The following is a 15,026-nucleotide window of genomic DNA, read 5'->3' as shown; positions in this document are numbered from 1 at the left end:
TTGGTCTTCTCAGCTCCTGGTGATATTATCACTTTCCAGGATCCAGCTACCACTTCTTGCTGTTGACATCTGAATTCTAAATCTCTACCCTGGAGCTCTTTTCAGTGGTATATTGTGTTTCCAACTGTCTTCTGAGCATCTCCACGGGGAGATAGACAGCCAAGTCTTACCTAGATGTCTCTGCACACCTCTAAATCCAGCCTTCTTCCTGCTGTACCTGCTCCAGCTCAGAGCATCATTACCCATCAACAAAAGCACTATATTACCACCAATCTGTCTCTATCCTAGTTTCTTCTCCCTCCAATCCATCTTTTATATGGCTCTCTCTATATTTATTTACATTTCTATTCCTATCTCAAAAGCAATCTCATGTTACTTTCCTGCTTAAAAAATTTTACTGGTTCTTTAATTCCTAGACATAACACGGCCTTTAAAAATCCTATTCCAATTTACCTCTTGGGCTTCATGTCCTGACAGTCTTCCCCTAGACCACAGCCAGCAATCCTTACCCAGACTAGGCACGTTCATCTTTCCACAGCTTTTTGCTCATAGAAAGAGACAGACATTGGAGTCACTTGGACTGGGTTCAAATTCTAGTTCTGTCACAAACTTGCTATGTGATTGTGCACAAGCCCCCTAAATGTCTTGACTCCAATTTCTCTATCTCTAGGAGCAACATAGTTACCTTACAGGGATGCTCTCCTAAAGAAGATGGCATATTTGAAAGGGAGTTTTGCACCGCAGGCATTGGAATGTGTTAGCCCCTCTGTCTTGCTTTCTCCTCTTGTCTCCTGTCCCAATGGTTACCTAGCCTTTTTCCTTCACTATCTTCCCTCTCTCTTTCTAGGACAGTTCACCTGTTTTCTGACTTCAAAGTTTCTCTTTGCTGAAGATGCCCACATCTCTATCCGGAGCCCCATCAACTCACTGAGCAATGCTGCCAGCTGCAGCTGGCTGACTTGTGTTCCTGGTACTACACTGAATTCAGCACTCCCTGCACTGTGACTGTTAGTTCCTCCAGACCAGCCCCCCTGCCAGCTCCTTGTACTCCTCAGAAGCTCCATGATTCTCCCAGAGGAATAAAAACTTTGGTTTCCATCTTCAACTCACTCTTCTTAACTCCCCATGTATCTAGTTAGTCCAGAAATTCTACCACCAGCTTTTTCTCTGAAATCTCCCCTTTTCTCCATTCTTGCTGCCTCCCCTGAAATCCAAATCCCTATCACCTTAGACTTTGGGTACTGCAATGGCCCCATGTTATCCTTATATGTCTAGCCTGTGGTATAGATCTATTAACAAAAAAGCACTGTGGCCCAGAAGTTAATACTATGGACACTGGAGCCAGACTGCCTGAAACTGAAGCCTGGCTCCACCACTTGCAAGCTGTGTAGCTTCTGGCAAGTTCTTGCATCTCTCTGTGCCTCAGTTTTCTTATCTGTAAAACGGGGCAAATGACAATGCCTACCTTAAAAGGTTGTTGTAAGGATTAAATGAGCAAATACATGTTAAGGTCTTAGAGCAGAGCTTTAATAAAGATTCAATAAAAGTTAGCTGCTATTATTTGCCTCGAAAATAGACGTAAGGTTGCAAGATTATTTTAAAATATTTTAAATTAAATAAAAGGTTCTGCTCCTGTCATTCCCCTGCTCAAAAACTTCTGAAACTTCTGTTTTCTGCTACATCATGTATAAATGCTCTACTCAGCTTTCTGAGCCCTCTGGACCAGATCTGTGCCTCACCTCATTTTCTACTGTAGCCCTTCTCAGCTTTGGTCAGGTGGACTTCCTGCAGTTTTCCAAATGTGGCTCTATCTGACTCTTCCTGGCCTTGTGACCTTAGGTGAGTCACGGCATGTCTAAACAGCCTGTTTTCTCATCTGTAAAGTGGGGATAATAACAGTACCTTCCTGGTGGGATTTTTTGTTTTTTTATCAGACTAAAAAGGAATTAGAGCATCTTTTTTTAACATGCCTGTAGTTGTTGAGGGAGAGCAGGCTTGTATGGGAAAAGCAGCAGCAGTCTACATAGTGTCAATCAGAAATACACTTCTGTAAATCTTGAAGCCTAGGGAGGTAAAAATACGTTTCAGGAGAAAAAGACAAAGTTTCCACAGAAATGAACATAGTATCCTTAAAGGCTAATGGTTATTGAGTCATTTACTCTTTATAACAGTATGTTTGGCAGGTGTCACTAATATCCCATTTTTCCAGATGAGAAAACTGGTGGTAAGAATGATTAAGTAACTTGCCAGTGCCTGTAGCTCTCGTACATCCTGGGTGTTTCTTTTACTTCTTAGTAATACTACTTAACACCTTTTATAATAATAGCCAGGAAATTAATAAAGTACTTATTTTCAGAATACAAGCCAAGGCAAAAGAGAAGTAAAACAAAAAGACAAAACTAAACCCCAATGAATACAACTGTGACCATGTAGAACATTCTTTAACTAGTTTCACTTCTATCTTCTCAATGAGTTGTGTGTGCTTCTGACCCTACATTTCAGTATCCATGGAATCCCCAAAACTAGAGGTTCTTTTTTTTTTTCGGTACGCGGGCCTCTCACTGTTGTGGCCTCTCCCGTTGCGGAGCACAGGCTCCGGATGCGCAGGCTCAGCGGCCATGGCTCACGGGCCCAGCCGCTCCGCAGCATGTGGGATCTTCCCGGACCGGGGCATGAACCCGTGTCCCCTGCATTGGCAGGCGGACTCTCAACCACTGCGCCACCAGGGAAGCCCCTAGAGGTTCTTTTTAATCCAATAAAAAAGTATTTCTGTACTTTGATGTGCTTTTCTTACATTCATAAGTAATATAAAATAATTCTTCTAAAATGCTTCAGAAGATGAGGAAGCCAAAGCAAGAAATAAGAGGGATTAAAAGCATTGTTGAACAAAGGACTTTCCACCTGGTTGACAGGAATTTTTTAAAAATTTGCTTGACAAACTGATTTGAAAAGTCCCTTGGAGGAGAAACATCCCACAACATGGATGAACCCCAAAAATATTATGCTAAGGAAAGAAGCCAGACACAAAAGACCACAAATTGTATGATTCCACTTCTGTGAAATGTCCAGAAAAGGCAAATCTATGGAGACAAAAAGTAGATTAATGATTTCCTGGGTCTGGAGTTGGGATCAAAGATTTACTATACTTGAGCACAAGTGAACTTTTGGGGATGATGGAAATGTTCTAAAACTGGATTATGGTGATGGTTGTACAACTCTATAAAAATACTAAAAATCATTGAATTGTACCCACACAACGTGTACCCCTACAGTTTTAGAGTATGTGAATTACTCAATAAAGATGTTTAAAAAATAGAAGTGGGACAGAGTAGCCTTTCAGCATCAGAAGTAACAGCATGCGTTTATTTTAAATCATTAACAAAAATGATGATGCTTTGTGGTGATATAGCTGCCTGACCACACAATTATTCCTGTGTCTTAGTGAGGTTTTTCATGTTCCGCTCTCAAGAACTGTTCAGAAACATCTGAGCCACTTGGTAAGGAATAACTCTATTCAGATGCAAAGACTTTATAAATCATTTTATAATAATATATTCCATCTTTATATTTATCAAAGAGAGAAGAAAAAACGTTTTAGCATTATATATATAGTCCTTTTCATAAATAATTAGTTTTAAGCTTTATATTCCATACATTTTCTATTTTCATACTAAAACACACCACCAAAATTTTCCTTGCAATGTCAAGAGGCGGGGAGGATATTGTTTTTTTCTCTGTAAATGTTTCTATTTTCTCTTCAAGCATTCCTATCCCTAATACTCATATCACCCTCCCTGGGTATTAGACCTTATTTGCCCTAAAGAGGTGCAATATATACCACAGCAAATTTTTGGTTAAAAGGGTGAGCTGAGCTGATCCATCTTACTTAAAAAAATTGCTCAAATGTCGGCTCACCACCAGTTTTGCAAGCTATTTTGGGAGCTCAGCTTAGATGGCTGTTAATCTAGAGATTCTTTTATTTAGAGGAAAATACATTTATACAGCAGCTAAAATCAGAATCCAGTTAACACCGGAAGATTAACCTAGTGATATAATAATTGTTAATGGGAAGAATTTGTGGGGCAAGTCATTTCCAATTCTAATTAATTTTAGGCAAGCCTTTAAATTAGAAATTGATTTAAACCTGATTTCAATATGAAAACAAAAGTAGATTGTGGAAAGAATTCATTATTTAGTTATCCATTTCTGGGAAAAGATACTTCTGATAATTCATGTTCACATGAATTTAAAAATAAAATATCATCTCACTATTATAAGAAAATAATCATTAATTCCTGAAATGGAAAAACATGTTATTTTTACATGTTGTCCTGTTCTGATTTGTATGGATCTCAGAGTTCTGCAGAAAGGTGAGCCTGACCCAGTCAAGACCAATAAGTCTTAGATTTGCTGCTGTTTAATCCCTGTAGTGACACTCATTTCTTTTCAAATACAATGCTAAATAAAAACCTAAACTAAATAGCCACAGATAGGGAGAGAGAAGTCAAACTGAGAAATAAACATAAATGTAATTAGAGTTTTATATCATAAGTTTTTTTGTGCTATAAACGTTTTCACACAGGCTTTTTGTAAACATAAATTTTTTTTAGTGGCTTTTTAAAATTTTTATTTTATTTTGGAGTATAATTGATTTACAATGTTGTGTTAGTTTCAGATGTACAGCAAAATGATTCAGTGTCATATATATATATTTTTTCAGATTCTTTTCCCATTTAGGTTATTACAGAATATTGAGTTGACTTCCCTGTGCTATACAACAGGTCCTTGTTGATTATCTATTTTATATATAGTAGTGTATATATGTTAATCCCAAACTTCTAATTTATCCCTCCTCACCACCTTTCCCCTTTGGTAACTATAAGTTTGTTTTCTAAGTTTGTGGGTCTGTTTCTGTTTTGTAAACGAGTTCGTTTGTATCATTTTTTTAGATTTCACATACAAATGGACAAATATCATATGATATTTGTCTTTTTCTGTCTGACTTACTTCTCTAGGTCCATCCATGTTGCTGTTAATGACATTATTTCATTCTTCTTTGTGGCTGAATAATATTCCATTGTATATATGTACCACATCTTCTTTATCCATTCCTCTGTTGAGGGACATTTAGGTCGCTTCAATGTCTTGACTATTGTAAATAGTGCTACAATGAATATTGGAGTGCATGTATCTTTTTTGAATATATGCCCAGGAGTGGGATTGCTGGATAATATGGTACCTCTATGTTTAGTTTTTTAAGGAACCTCCATACTGTTCTCCATAGTGGCTGTACCAATTTACATTCTGACCAACAGTGCAAGAGGGTTCCCTTTTCTCCACACCCTCTCTAGCATTTATTGTTTGTAGACTTTTTTTTTTTTAACATCTTTATTGGGGTATAATTGCTTTACAATGGTGTGTTAGTTTCTGCTTTATAACAAAGTGAATCAGTTATACATATACATATGTTCCCATATCTCTTCCCTCTTGCGTCTCCCTCCCTCCCACCCTCCCTATCCCACCCCTCCAGGCGGTCACAAAGCACCGAGCCGATATCCCTGTGCCATGTGGCTGCTTCCCACTAGCTATCTACCTTACGTTTGTTAGTGTGTATATGCCCATGACTCTCTCTCGCCCTGTCACAGCTCACCCTTCCCCCTCCCCATATCCTCAAGTCCGTTCTCCGGTAGGTCTGTGTCTTTATTCCTGTCTTACCCCTAGGTTCTTCATGACATTTTTTTTCTTAAATTCCATATATATGTGTTAGCATATGGTATTTGTCTTTTTCTTTCTGACTTACTTCACTCTGTATGACAGACTCTAGGTCTATCCACCTCATTACAAATAGCTCAATTTCGTTTCTTTTTATGGCTGAGTAATATTCCATTGTATATATGTGCCACATCTTCTTTATCCATTCATCCGATGATGGGCACTTAGGTTGTTTCCATCTCCAGGCTATTGTAAATAGAGCTGCAATGAACATTTTGGTACATGACTCTTTTTGAATTTTGGTTTTCTCAGGGTATATGCCCAGTAGTGGGATTGCTGGGTCATATGGTAGTTCTATTTGTAGTTTTTTAAGGAACCTCCATACTGTTCTCCATAGTGGCTGTACCAATTTACATTCCCACCAACAGTGCAAGAGGGTTCCCTTTTCTCCACACCCTCTCTAGCATTTATTGTTTGTAGACTTTTTAATGATGGCCATTCTGTAGTTTTGATTTGCATTTCTCTAATAATTAGCGATGCAGTGAATCTTTTCATGTGCTTTTTGGCCATCTGTATGTCTTCTTTGGAGAAATGCCTCTTTAGACCTGCCCATTTCTTGACTGAGTTGTTATTTTGATATTGAGCTGCATGAAATGTTTGTATATTTTGGAGATTAATCCCTTGTCAGTCACATCGTTTGCAAGTATTTTCTCCCATTCTGTGGGTTGTCTTTTCATTTTGTTTACGGTTTCCATTGCTGTGCAAAAGCTTTTAAGTTTAATTAGGTCCCATTTGTTTATTTTTGTTTTTATTTTCATTACTCTAGGAAGTGGATCAAAAAAGATATTTCTGTAATTTATGTCAAAGAATGTTCTGCCTATATTTTCCTGTAAGAGTTTTATAGTATCCAGTCTTACGTTTAGGTCTTCAATCCATTTTGAGTTTATTTTTGTGTATGGTGTTAGAGAATGTTCTAATTTCATTCTTTTTACATGTAGCTGTCTAGTTTTCTCAGCACTGCTTATTGAAGAGACTGTTTTTTCTCCATTGTATATTCTTGACTCCTTTGTTGTAGATTAATTGACCATAGGTGCATGGGTTTATTTCTGAGCTTTCTATACTGTTCCATGATCTACATTTCTGAGACACATATTAATCAAATTGAAAAAAATTAAAGACAAAGAGAAAATATTAAAAGCCACAAGGGAAAAGCAACAAATAACATACAAGGAAATCCCTCCCCATAAGGTTATCGCTGATTTTTCAGCAGAAACTCTATAGGCCAGAAGGGAGTGGAACAATATATTTAAGGTGATGAAAGGGAAAAATGTACAACCAAGTATACTCTACCCAGCAAGGGTCTCATTCAGATTCGAATGAGAAATCAAAACCTTTATAGACAAGCAAAAGCTAAGAGAATTCAGCACCACCAAACCAGATTTACAACAAATGCTAAAGGAATTTCTCAAGGCAAAAAAGAAAAGGCCACAAATAGAAAACAAGAAACTTATGAATGGGAAAGCTCACCAGTAAAGACAAACATACAGTAAAGGTAGGAAATCATCCACACACAAATATGATATCAATAGGAGCAATCGTGAGAAGAGGAGAGCACAAATGCAGGATATTGGAAATGCATTTGATATTAAAAGAACAGCAACTTAAAACAATCTTGTATATATATAGACTGCTATATCAAAACCTCATGGTAACCACAAACCAAAAATCTACAATAGATACACAACAAAAAAGAAAAAGCAACTGAAACACAACACTAAAGATAGTCATCAAATCACAAGAGAAGGGAACAAAGAGGAAGGGAAGAAAAAAGACCTACAAAAACAAATCCAAAACAATTAAAAAGATGACAGTAAGAACATACATATCAATAATTACTTTAAATGTAAATGGATTAAATGCTCCAACCAAAAGACACAGACTGGCTGGATGGATACAAAAACAAGACTGGTACATATGCTATCTATAAGAGACCCACTTCAGATCTAGGGACACATACAGACTGAAAGTGAGAGGATGGATAAAGGTATTCCATGCAAATGGAAATCAAAAGAAAGCTGGAGACGCAATACTCATATCAGACAAAACAGACTTTAAAATAAAGGCTGTTACAAGAGACAAAGAAAGACACTACATAATGATCAAGGGATCAATCCAAGAAGATATAACAGTTGTAAATATATATGTACCCAACATAGGGGCACCTCAGTATATAAGGCAAATGATAACAGCCATAAGATTTTCTTTTATAATCCTCCTGAATGTTTTATTTTCATAAGAAGGAGGTACATTTTTTATTATGGGCTGTTTATTCACACTCACTTTCTTGTGATAAAAGTAAGCCTAATTTGATAGCATTGATAAGCAAGCGAAGATAGGAAGTATTAAAAACAATAGTGGCTCAGTATTGGCCCTCGGTTGGGGGGCAGGGGAGCCACAGGAAAGTCAGAGTGGTAGAAAGGGAAAGGCACGAACTATCAGGAATGACACTTGCATCATTGACTCTTCAGTCTGGAAGAAGACAGTTAGTACTCCCTATCTTAAATCAAATAGAAAATTAATTCCAGGTGAATCAAAGCCCTGACTGTACCAAATGAAGTGATAAATATATTATAAGGAAAATCTGGAGACTGCTTGTATAACCTTAGGAAGTCAAAGACCTTTCCAAGAAAAACAGGAAACATGAAGGAAAAGATTAACAGATTTTATACACGAAAAATAAAAAAATTCACACCTATTAGGATGGCTATTATGAACAACAACAACAGAAAATAACAAGTATTGGCCCGGGGCAAAGATATGGAAAAACTTGAACCCTTGTACGTTGCTGGTGGGAATGTACAGTGGTGCAGCTGCTATGGAAAATGACATGGCAATTCCTTAAAAAAAATTACAGAATTACCATATGATCCAGTAATTCCACTTCTGAGTGTATACCCAAAAGCAATGGAAGCAGGGACTCGAGTAGACACTTATACACCCATGTTCATTGCAGTATTATTCCCAATACCCCAAAAGTAGAAGCAACTCAAATGGCCACCAACAGGTGAACAAATAAATAAAATGTGACATATACATGGAATATTATTCGGCTTTAAAAAGGAAGAAAATTCTAACACATGCTCCAACATGGAAGAAACTCAAGGACATTGTGCCAGTTGAAATAAGCAGATCATGAAATAACAAATATTATATAATTCTACTAATATGAGGTACCTATAGGAGTCAAATTCATAAAGACAGAAAGTAGAATGATGCATGCCAGGGGTTGGGGAGAGAGGGGAGTGGAGAGTTAGTGTTTGATGCATACAGAGTTTCAGTTGGGAAAGATGAAAATGTTCTTAGAGTTGGATGGTAGTGATGGTTACACGAGAGAGGCACAGTGAAGGGGTTAAGAGTGTGGGCCTTGCAATCAGACTGCCTGCATTTGAGTCTGATGCCACCACTTATTAACACTGTGTCCTTGGGCAAGTCACTTAATCTCTCTCTCTGTACCTCAGTTTCTTCATCTGTAAAATATAGAAAATAATAGTAACTACCTCATGGGGTTGTCTTGAGGACTACATTATTAAGGAGAATAGCATGTAGAAATAATACAACCCTATGGTTGAATTTGGAAACATCTATTTTAAATGCACCTACCCCTTGATCTAGCAATTCCACTTTCAGGCTGAGTCAATAGTTAATAAAAACTAGTTGTTTTTTCTGTTCTTCTTATCATCATCATCATTATTCCTATGCAGCTATATATTCTGATGTGGAAAAATCTTTCAGCCTAATATATATATATATATATATATATATATATACACACACACACATATGTATGCATATATACATGCATGGCTATATATGGTTTTTTTTGCCTTTTTTTTAACATCTTTACTGGAGTATAATTGCTTTACAATAGTGTGTTACTTTCTGCTTTATAACAAAGTGAATCAGCTATACATATACATATATCCCCATATATATGTATTTTTTTTCCTGACATCTGTTTCTTCCCTTTCCCCCATCACCACTGCTTAATCTTAGTCTTCCCATGTCCTTCACCTATAATTATACTCTGGGTTCATTCTTTATGGGTAAAAAGAAGTTAGCTACCATACTGTGAAATTAAGGTCACATGGTAAGCCAACAACTGGGTCAGGAGAAGAAACTGCTGACCAGGTCCTGCTCACACAACCTCTCAATGATAAGCATGTCTGGGGTATCTAAGGAACAGCAAAGTAACCGGTGTAGCCACAGAGGAATGAGCAAGGGGGAAAAAGTGGTAGATGATGAGGTCAGAGAGGTGATGGCAAAGGGCTACATCACCAAGGGCAGTGCTTCTCAGACATGCATGTGAATCACCTGGGGGATATATTAAAAGCAGATTCTGATTCAGCAGGACAAGGAGGGACACATGGTTCTGTATTTCTAACAAGCTCCAGTGTTGATGCTTTTAAAAAGTGGACCATATTTGAAACAAGTCTTGTAGGCCTTTGCTGGAACTTCAGTAAAAAACTGTGAGGAAGATGGGAAGCTGCTGGAGGGCTTTGAGCAAGAAGCTGTGTGATATGACATTTTAACGGATCAGTCTGACTTTGAAGAATATGATGTACCCAAGAGACATAAGCACATATGTTTACCACTCAAAGCAGCAATATTCATAACAGACCCAAACTGGAATCAATCTAAATATCCATCAACAGTAGGATGAATACATAAATTATGGTATATTCATATAATGGAATACTACAAAGCATGGAAAAAGAATGAATTACTGCTACAACTAACAATGTGGATAAATCTTACAGACATGAATTTTAAAAAAAATGAAAAAGAGTACATACTGTATGATCCCATATATATGAAGCATTAAAAAGGCAAAACTAATTAATGGCTGCAGAGGTCTGGATAGTGGTTGCTTTTAGCAGTGGGAGAGGCAGGAGGAAGCTTCCTGGGCTGGAAATATTCTATATATTGATCTGGATGGTAATTATATGCGTATAAACATATGTAGAAATTCACTGAGCTCTGCACACAAGATTTGTGCACTTCCCTGTGTCTATGATATACTTCAAGAAAATAAGAAGTTGTAGGGGAGCAAGTGTAAAAACTGCAAAAGCAGCTGGGAGGCTGTAGCACTAATCCAAGCAAAAGGGGGGTATGGAGTAGAGTGACAGCAGTGAAGGTGGTAAGTGGTTGGATTCTGGATATGTTTAGAATTTAGAGCTGAAAATCATTTTCTGATGGACTTGATAAAGGGATGTGAGAAAAAGGGAAGAGTAAGAGGCGATCCCAGGTTTGTAGCCTGACCACAGCATGTTGGTGCCACTTATGGAGATGGAGAAGCCTGCAGGATGATGAGCAGATTTGATGGATAAGAATGGGGTCAGAATGGGTGAGAATGAGGAATTGTGGTTTGCATATGTTAGTTTGAGATGTTTGTGGATATCCAGATGGATATGTCAAGTCTGCAGTCTGTAGTCACAGCCAAAGTCTCGGCTAGCAATAGAAATTTGAAGTCATCAGTTATATACGTGGTATTTGAAATTATGAGACTAGATGAGCTCCCCTAGGAAGTGAGTATAGATGGAGAAGAGAAGACAAATGTGATCTGAGCCAAGGCCACTCCAGAAATATGCAGGAGTCAGGGAGAAGAGGAGGCAGAGGGGACTGAGCTGGTGTGGTCAGGGAAGTAGGAAGAGAACTAAGAGGTGTGTTTTCCCAGAAAGGAACTGAAGAATGTGTTTCAAGGAGGGAGTCATCAATGGTCAATTGTGTCAAGAGTTGCTGAGAAATTGAGTGTGATGAGGACTGAGATATTAATTATGTTGACTAGTAAACATCTGAAACTATGCCTGTCACATAGTTAAGTGTTCAAATATCATAGGCTATATGGAGAATATCATGGAGAATATACATTAAAACCTATATATATCAAATCATTGTTCTTGGCAGGAGATCATGTTTTGCAGTGAAGAAAATAAAAGTTCTTCAGAAATGAGCTCACGCTTCTACTCTTTCCCCTTGGCCCTTGAGGTTTTGGCTTAAGATGGGCAAGTGGAAAGGATCTTCTCCCCATTTGGAACAGCCCTAGGGAACTAGCCTAGCCTTCAGTCACCTCGGTCCTACAGATCATAGAGAAATGAAGTGTTTTCTTGGCCTGTTCTGTAGTTTAAAGACTGCCCAAACTCATGAGGGAATATCCTGCTTCAGGGAAACAGGACTACCACGTATTCAAACTCCCCGTGCTTCAGTTTCCTCATCAACAAGATGGGACTAATTATCATGCCCATTCCATGATGTGTAACAAGGATTACAGGTATTAATATATACAAAAAGCTTAGAACAGACCTTGGCACAAAGTAAGCGCTAAATAAACAGTAGACATTTATCACATTATCATAGTGATATCAATGTCCTCCAGCTAAAGAATACCAGGAACATACCTATAGTCAAAAAAAGTGGGATTCATGGACTTGTTGCAGTAAAGAAGACACATACTATGGGGAACTGTGGGGAGTCTCAGTGAGAAGGTATTAGAAAAAGATTTATACCATCTGGACTTATGTCAAGTGATTTGGCGGAGGTTCAAAGATCATTTGGATGGGGTGCTGCCAGGAAGTGGGAGTAATTCCATGATTGGAGATCTTAAGTCTTCTTATCGAGAAGGTGAGAGGAACCAAGCAGATCTAAGTGGTAAATAGTAAAGATGCAGTAGCACTCATATTAGTCAGAGTGGGGGCATACTTGGCCATTCTGCAGTTTGGACAATGTTCATATCTTTGTCTGTTTCCTGACATAATTACAGAGTGGTCTTGCCTGATGGTGGTGATCTGTGAAACTACTTATGTTCCACAGGAGAACACCATGGACTAGCTGATAGTGCCAGGTCAGCTCCTAGCTGTCAGTGGGATAGTTTTCTTTCTCATTCTGTGTAAAATGACATGTGCTTTGAGGGGGTGATCAAAAGACTTCAGGAAGGGCTTCCCTGGTGGCGCAGTGGTTGAGAGTCTGCCTGCCGATGCAAGGGACATGGGTTCGTGCCCCGGTCCGGGAAGATCCCACATGCCGCGGAGTGGCTGGGCCCGTGAGCCATGGCCACTGAGCCTGCGCGTCCGGAGCCTGTGCTTCGCAACGGGAGAGGCTACAGCAGTGAGAGGCCCACGTACCACAAAAAAAAAAGACTTCAGGAAGACTTTCAATTTCCTCTGACAACACCTGAGTCATGAGTCATCAAAGAGAACCCGGAGAGGTGGGCAGAGAGGGTAAACTGATCAAGGAGAACTCTGATTGCTTAGTCCTAGATGTGCCCATCATCTCTGCTTTGAGCTGCTCTCTGGAAGCTCTCTGAAAAAGATAGAAAATTAGTGGGTGACTCGAGGTGAGCCCAGGAAGAAAATAGAAGGTGATGGGAGTTTGCTTCTGGCTCTTGGAGCGAAGATATCCTGGCACATACTCCAGGATAAGATGGTGTTCTCCTAGGTGATCCAAAGCCATTATGAAGATGAAGTGGAGAAACTAGCTTCACAGTAAGTAGGACTGACCTTCCCTGAGGGACAGAGCCCATGGGAACTCCCAGCCAGAATGTACATCTGGAAAACTGAAATGCCAAGGAGAAATATCAAGGAGGAGAAAGGAGCAAGGGTGAAGTTTTCAGGGGTCTGAAATGTAAACAACCAGGAAAGCTGTTGTAGTGTGGCCAGTAGCACTAAGAAGGAATCTTTTGGGTCAGATATTCATTGTCAAAACCCAGTGGAATCAGGGGACCCAATGCAAGCTGTCTAGAAGGTTCTGAAATCCTGGTGCCTGCCTTCATTTGACTCAGGCTGGGGGGTGTTTTTGTTTAGAATCCCAGCAGTTGCCCACTCGTACGTAGTTAAGTCCTTGATTATATTTTGCTTGCCTTTCTCCAAGTAAAATTATCCTGTAAAACCATGGATTGCCAGGGGTAGACCTGAACATGTTGACAGAATTAAGGCAGCCTGATGTTGGACCAATTTCAGAATCTGAAAAATCACAGGAAAGGCCAAACAGAGTGGTGTCAGGAAGAGAGGGTCAAAGAAGCAGGCTGTGGAGCCTGGAGACCCTTCTTGCCTGGGCTGTATCCCCACAGGGTCCAAGGGCACAATGTGAATACTATTACATCATTCTCACCTTTACTCTACAATGTTTATTCTCTGTGGCATTACATGATTCACCAAATCAAGTTGGGGTCTGTGGCTCTGGAGCCAGAGAGACCAGATTATCAGCCTCCTTTGGTTACTAGTTATCTGATCTCAAGCATGGAACTCTACACCGCAGTTTCCTCAACCTGTAAAATGCAACCAGTAATACCTCCCTTGCAAGGTTATTGTGAGACTTAGAGATAATATTTGTAAAAAGGCAGCCCAGGGTGTAGGAAACAAAGGATGATGATAGCCAGTCAGATCTACATCTCTGCTGCCTTCCACATCTCATGTTAAGTGGGAATATTTTCAGGGAGGAATTTTTAAATGTCTTCCAAATATAAAATGACTTTAAAAATCTATTGACTAACGTAATGCTCAACTGTCAGAAAAATTGTAACAAAGGGACATTTGTTCTTTTACACTACTAAGTCTCTCTACCCTAAATACCAAAGTAGCAAGATTTTCTAGGAACAGCAATTGAAGGATATATAGCATATCCTAATAGCCAGAAAAATAATTTGCTGAGCTGATGTTGGCCACAAAAGACCTTAAATTTGTCTCAGATGGTTAAATGTTTGTGTGTGCGTAAAGCATCATTAACTTTATCTAAAATCATTGATTTGCGTAAACTCTGGATGAAGCAATATGATTTTGATTTGTGCTAAATCAAAATAAGATTACTTTCTTTGAAGCAATCGCAATTGATGACATTTGTTTACTCAGCGTAGAAAAGAAAATAGCCAAGATGTCTTAAAACATTGTCTGGGGGGAAAGGTTAAGATAAAAGAAGGAAGTCATAACCTACTGCAATACTAATTTTATCTAGATTATCATAGTATTTCTCATGAGGGTAGTATACTTTAGTTTTCTATTAGAAAATTCCACAGAAGTAGTTTGTCACATGTAGGAAACAAAGGATGTGCTGTTGGGCACAAAGGTGATTCGCATTGACCAGTTCTTAGAGCTTTGGTCAGAAGCAGTGAGAAACTGGTGTTGATTGAGCTCTGTCTTCTGTGCATCATCCTGTGATCAGTGGCACACATTTCTGAGATTGTCCTCCAGAGTCAAAGGCAGGGTCTGTGGCCTTGAAGCAAGGGTAAGGTTGGCCCTAAGCTGTCGAACCATGCAACAAAGCAG

The 15,026-nt window shown here is 38.9% G+C and overlaps 1 protein-coding gene across 8 annotated transcripts in view; it reads right to left on the bottom strand.

Moving 5' to 3' along the window:
- PLGRKT (plasminogen receptor with a C-terminal lysine) overlaps positions 1–15,026 on the bottom strand; it is a 62,242-nt gene that overhangs the window by 10,692 nt on the left and 36,524 nt on the right. The window contains exon 2 of one of the 8 annotated variants that reach the window (XM_049711337.1): positions 5,008–5,113. The exons of 6 other annotated variants lie outside the window; for them this stretch is intronic. In XM_049711337.1, coding sequence (XP_049567294.1) covers positions 5,008–5,025 — 18 coding nt within the window. In that variant the 5' untranslated portion in view covers positions 5,026–5,113. Of the gene's footprint in view, positions 1–2,069; positions 3,081–5,007; positions 5,114–15,026 lie in introns of those variants that run through there. One more of the 8 variants, XM_049711336.1, reaches the window with a different exon arrangement.

The sequence above is a fragment of the Orcinus orca genome, chromosome 6 (genome assembly GCF_937001465.1).
Source record: "Orcinus orca chromosome 6, mOrcOrc1.1, whole genome shotgun sequence".
In the NCBI taxonomy this organism is placed as follows: domain Eukaryota; kingdom Metazoa; phylum Chordata; class Mammalia; order Artiodactyla; family Delphinidae; genus Orcinus; species Orcinus orca.
Note: the sequence above shows the minus strand (reverse complement) of the source record. Positions and strands in the feature narration are given on the sequence as shown.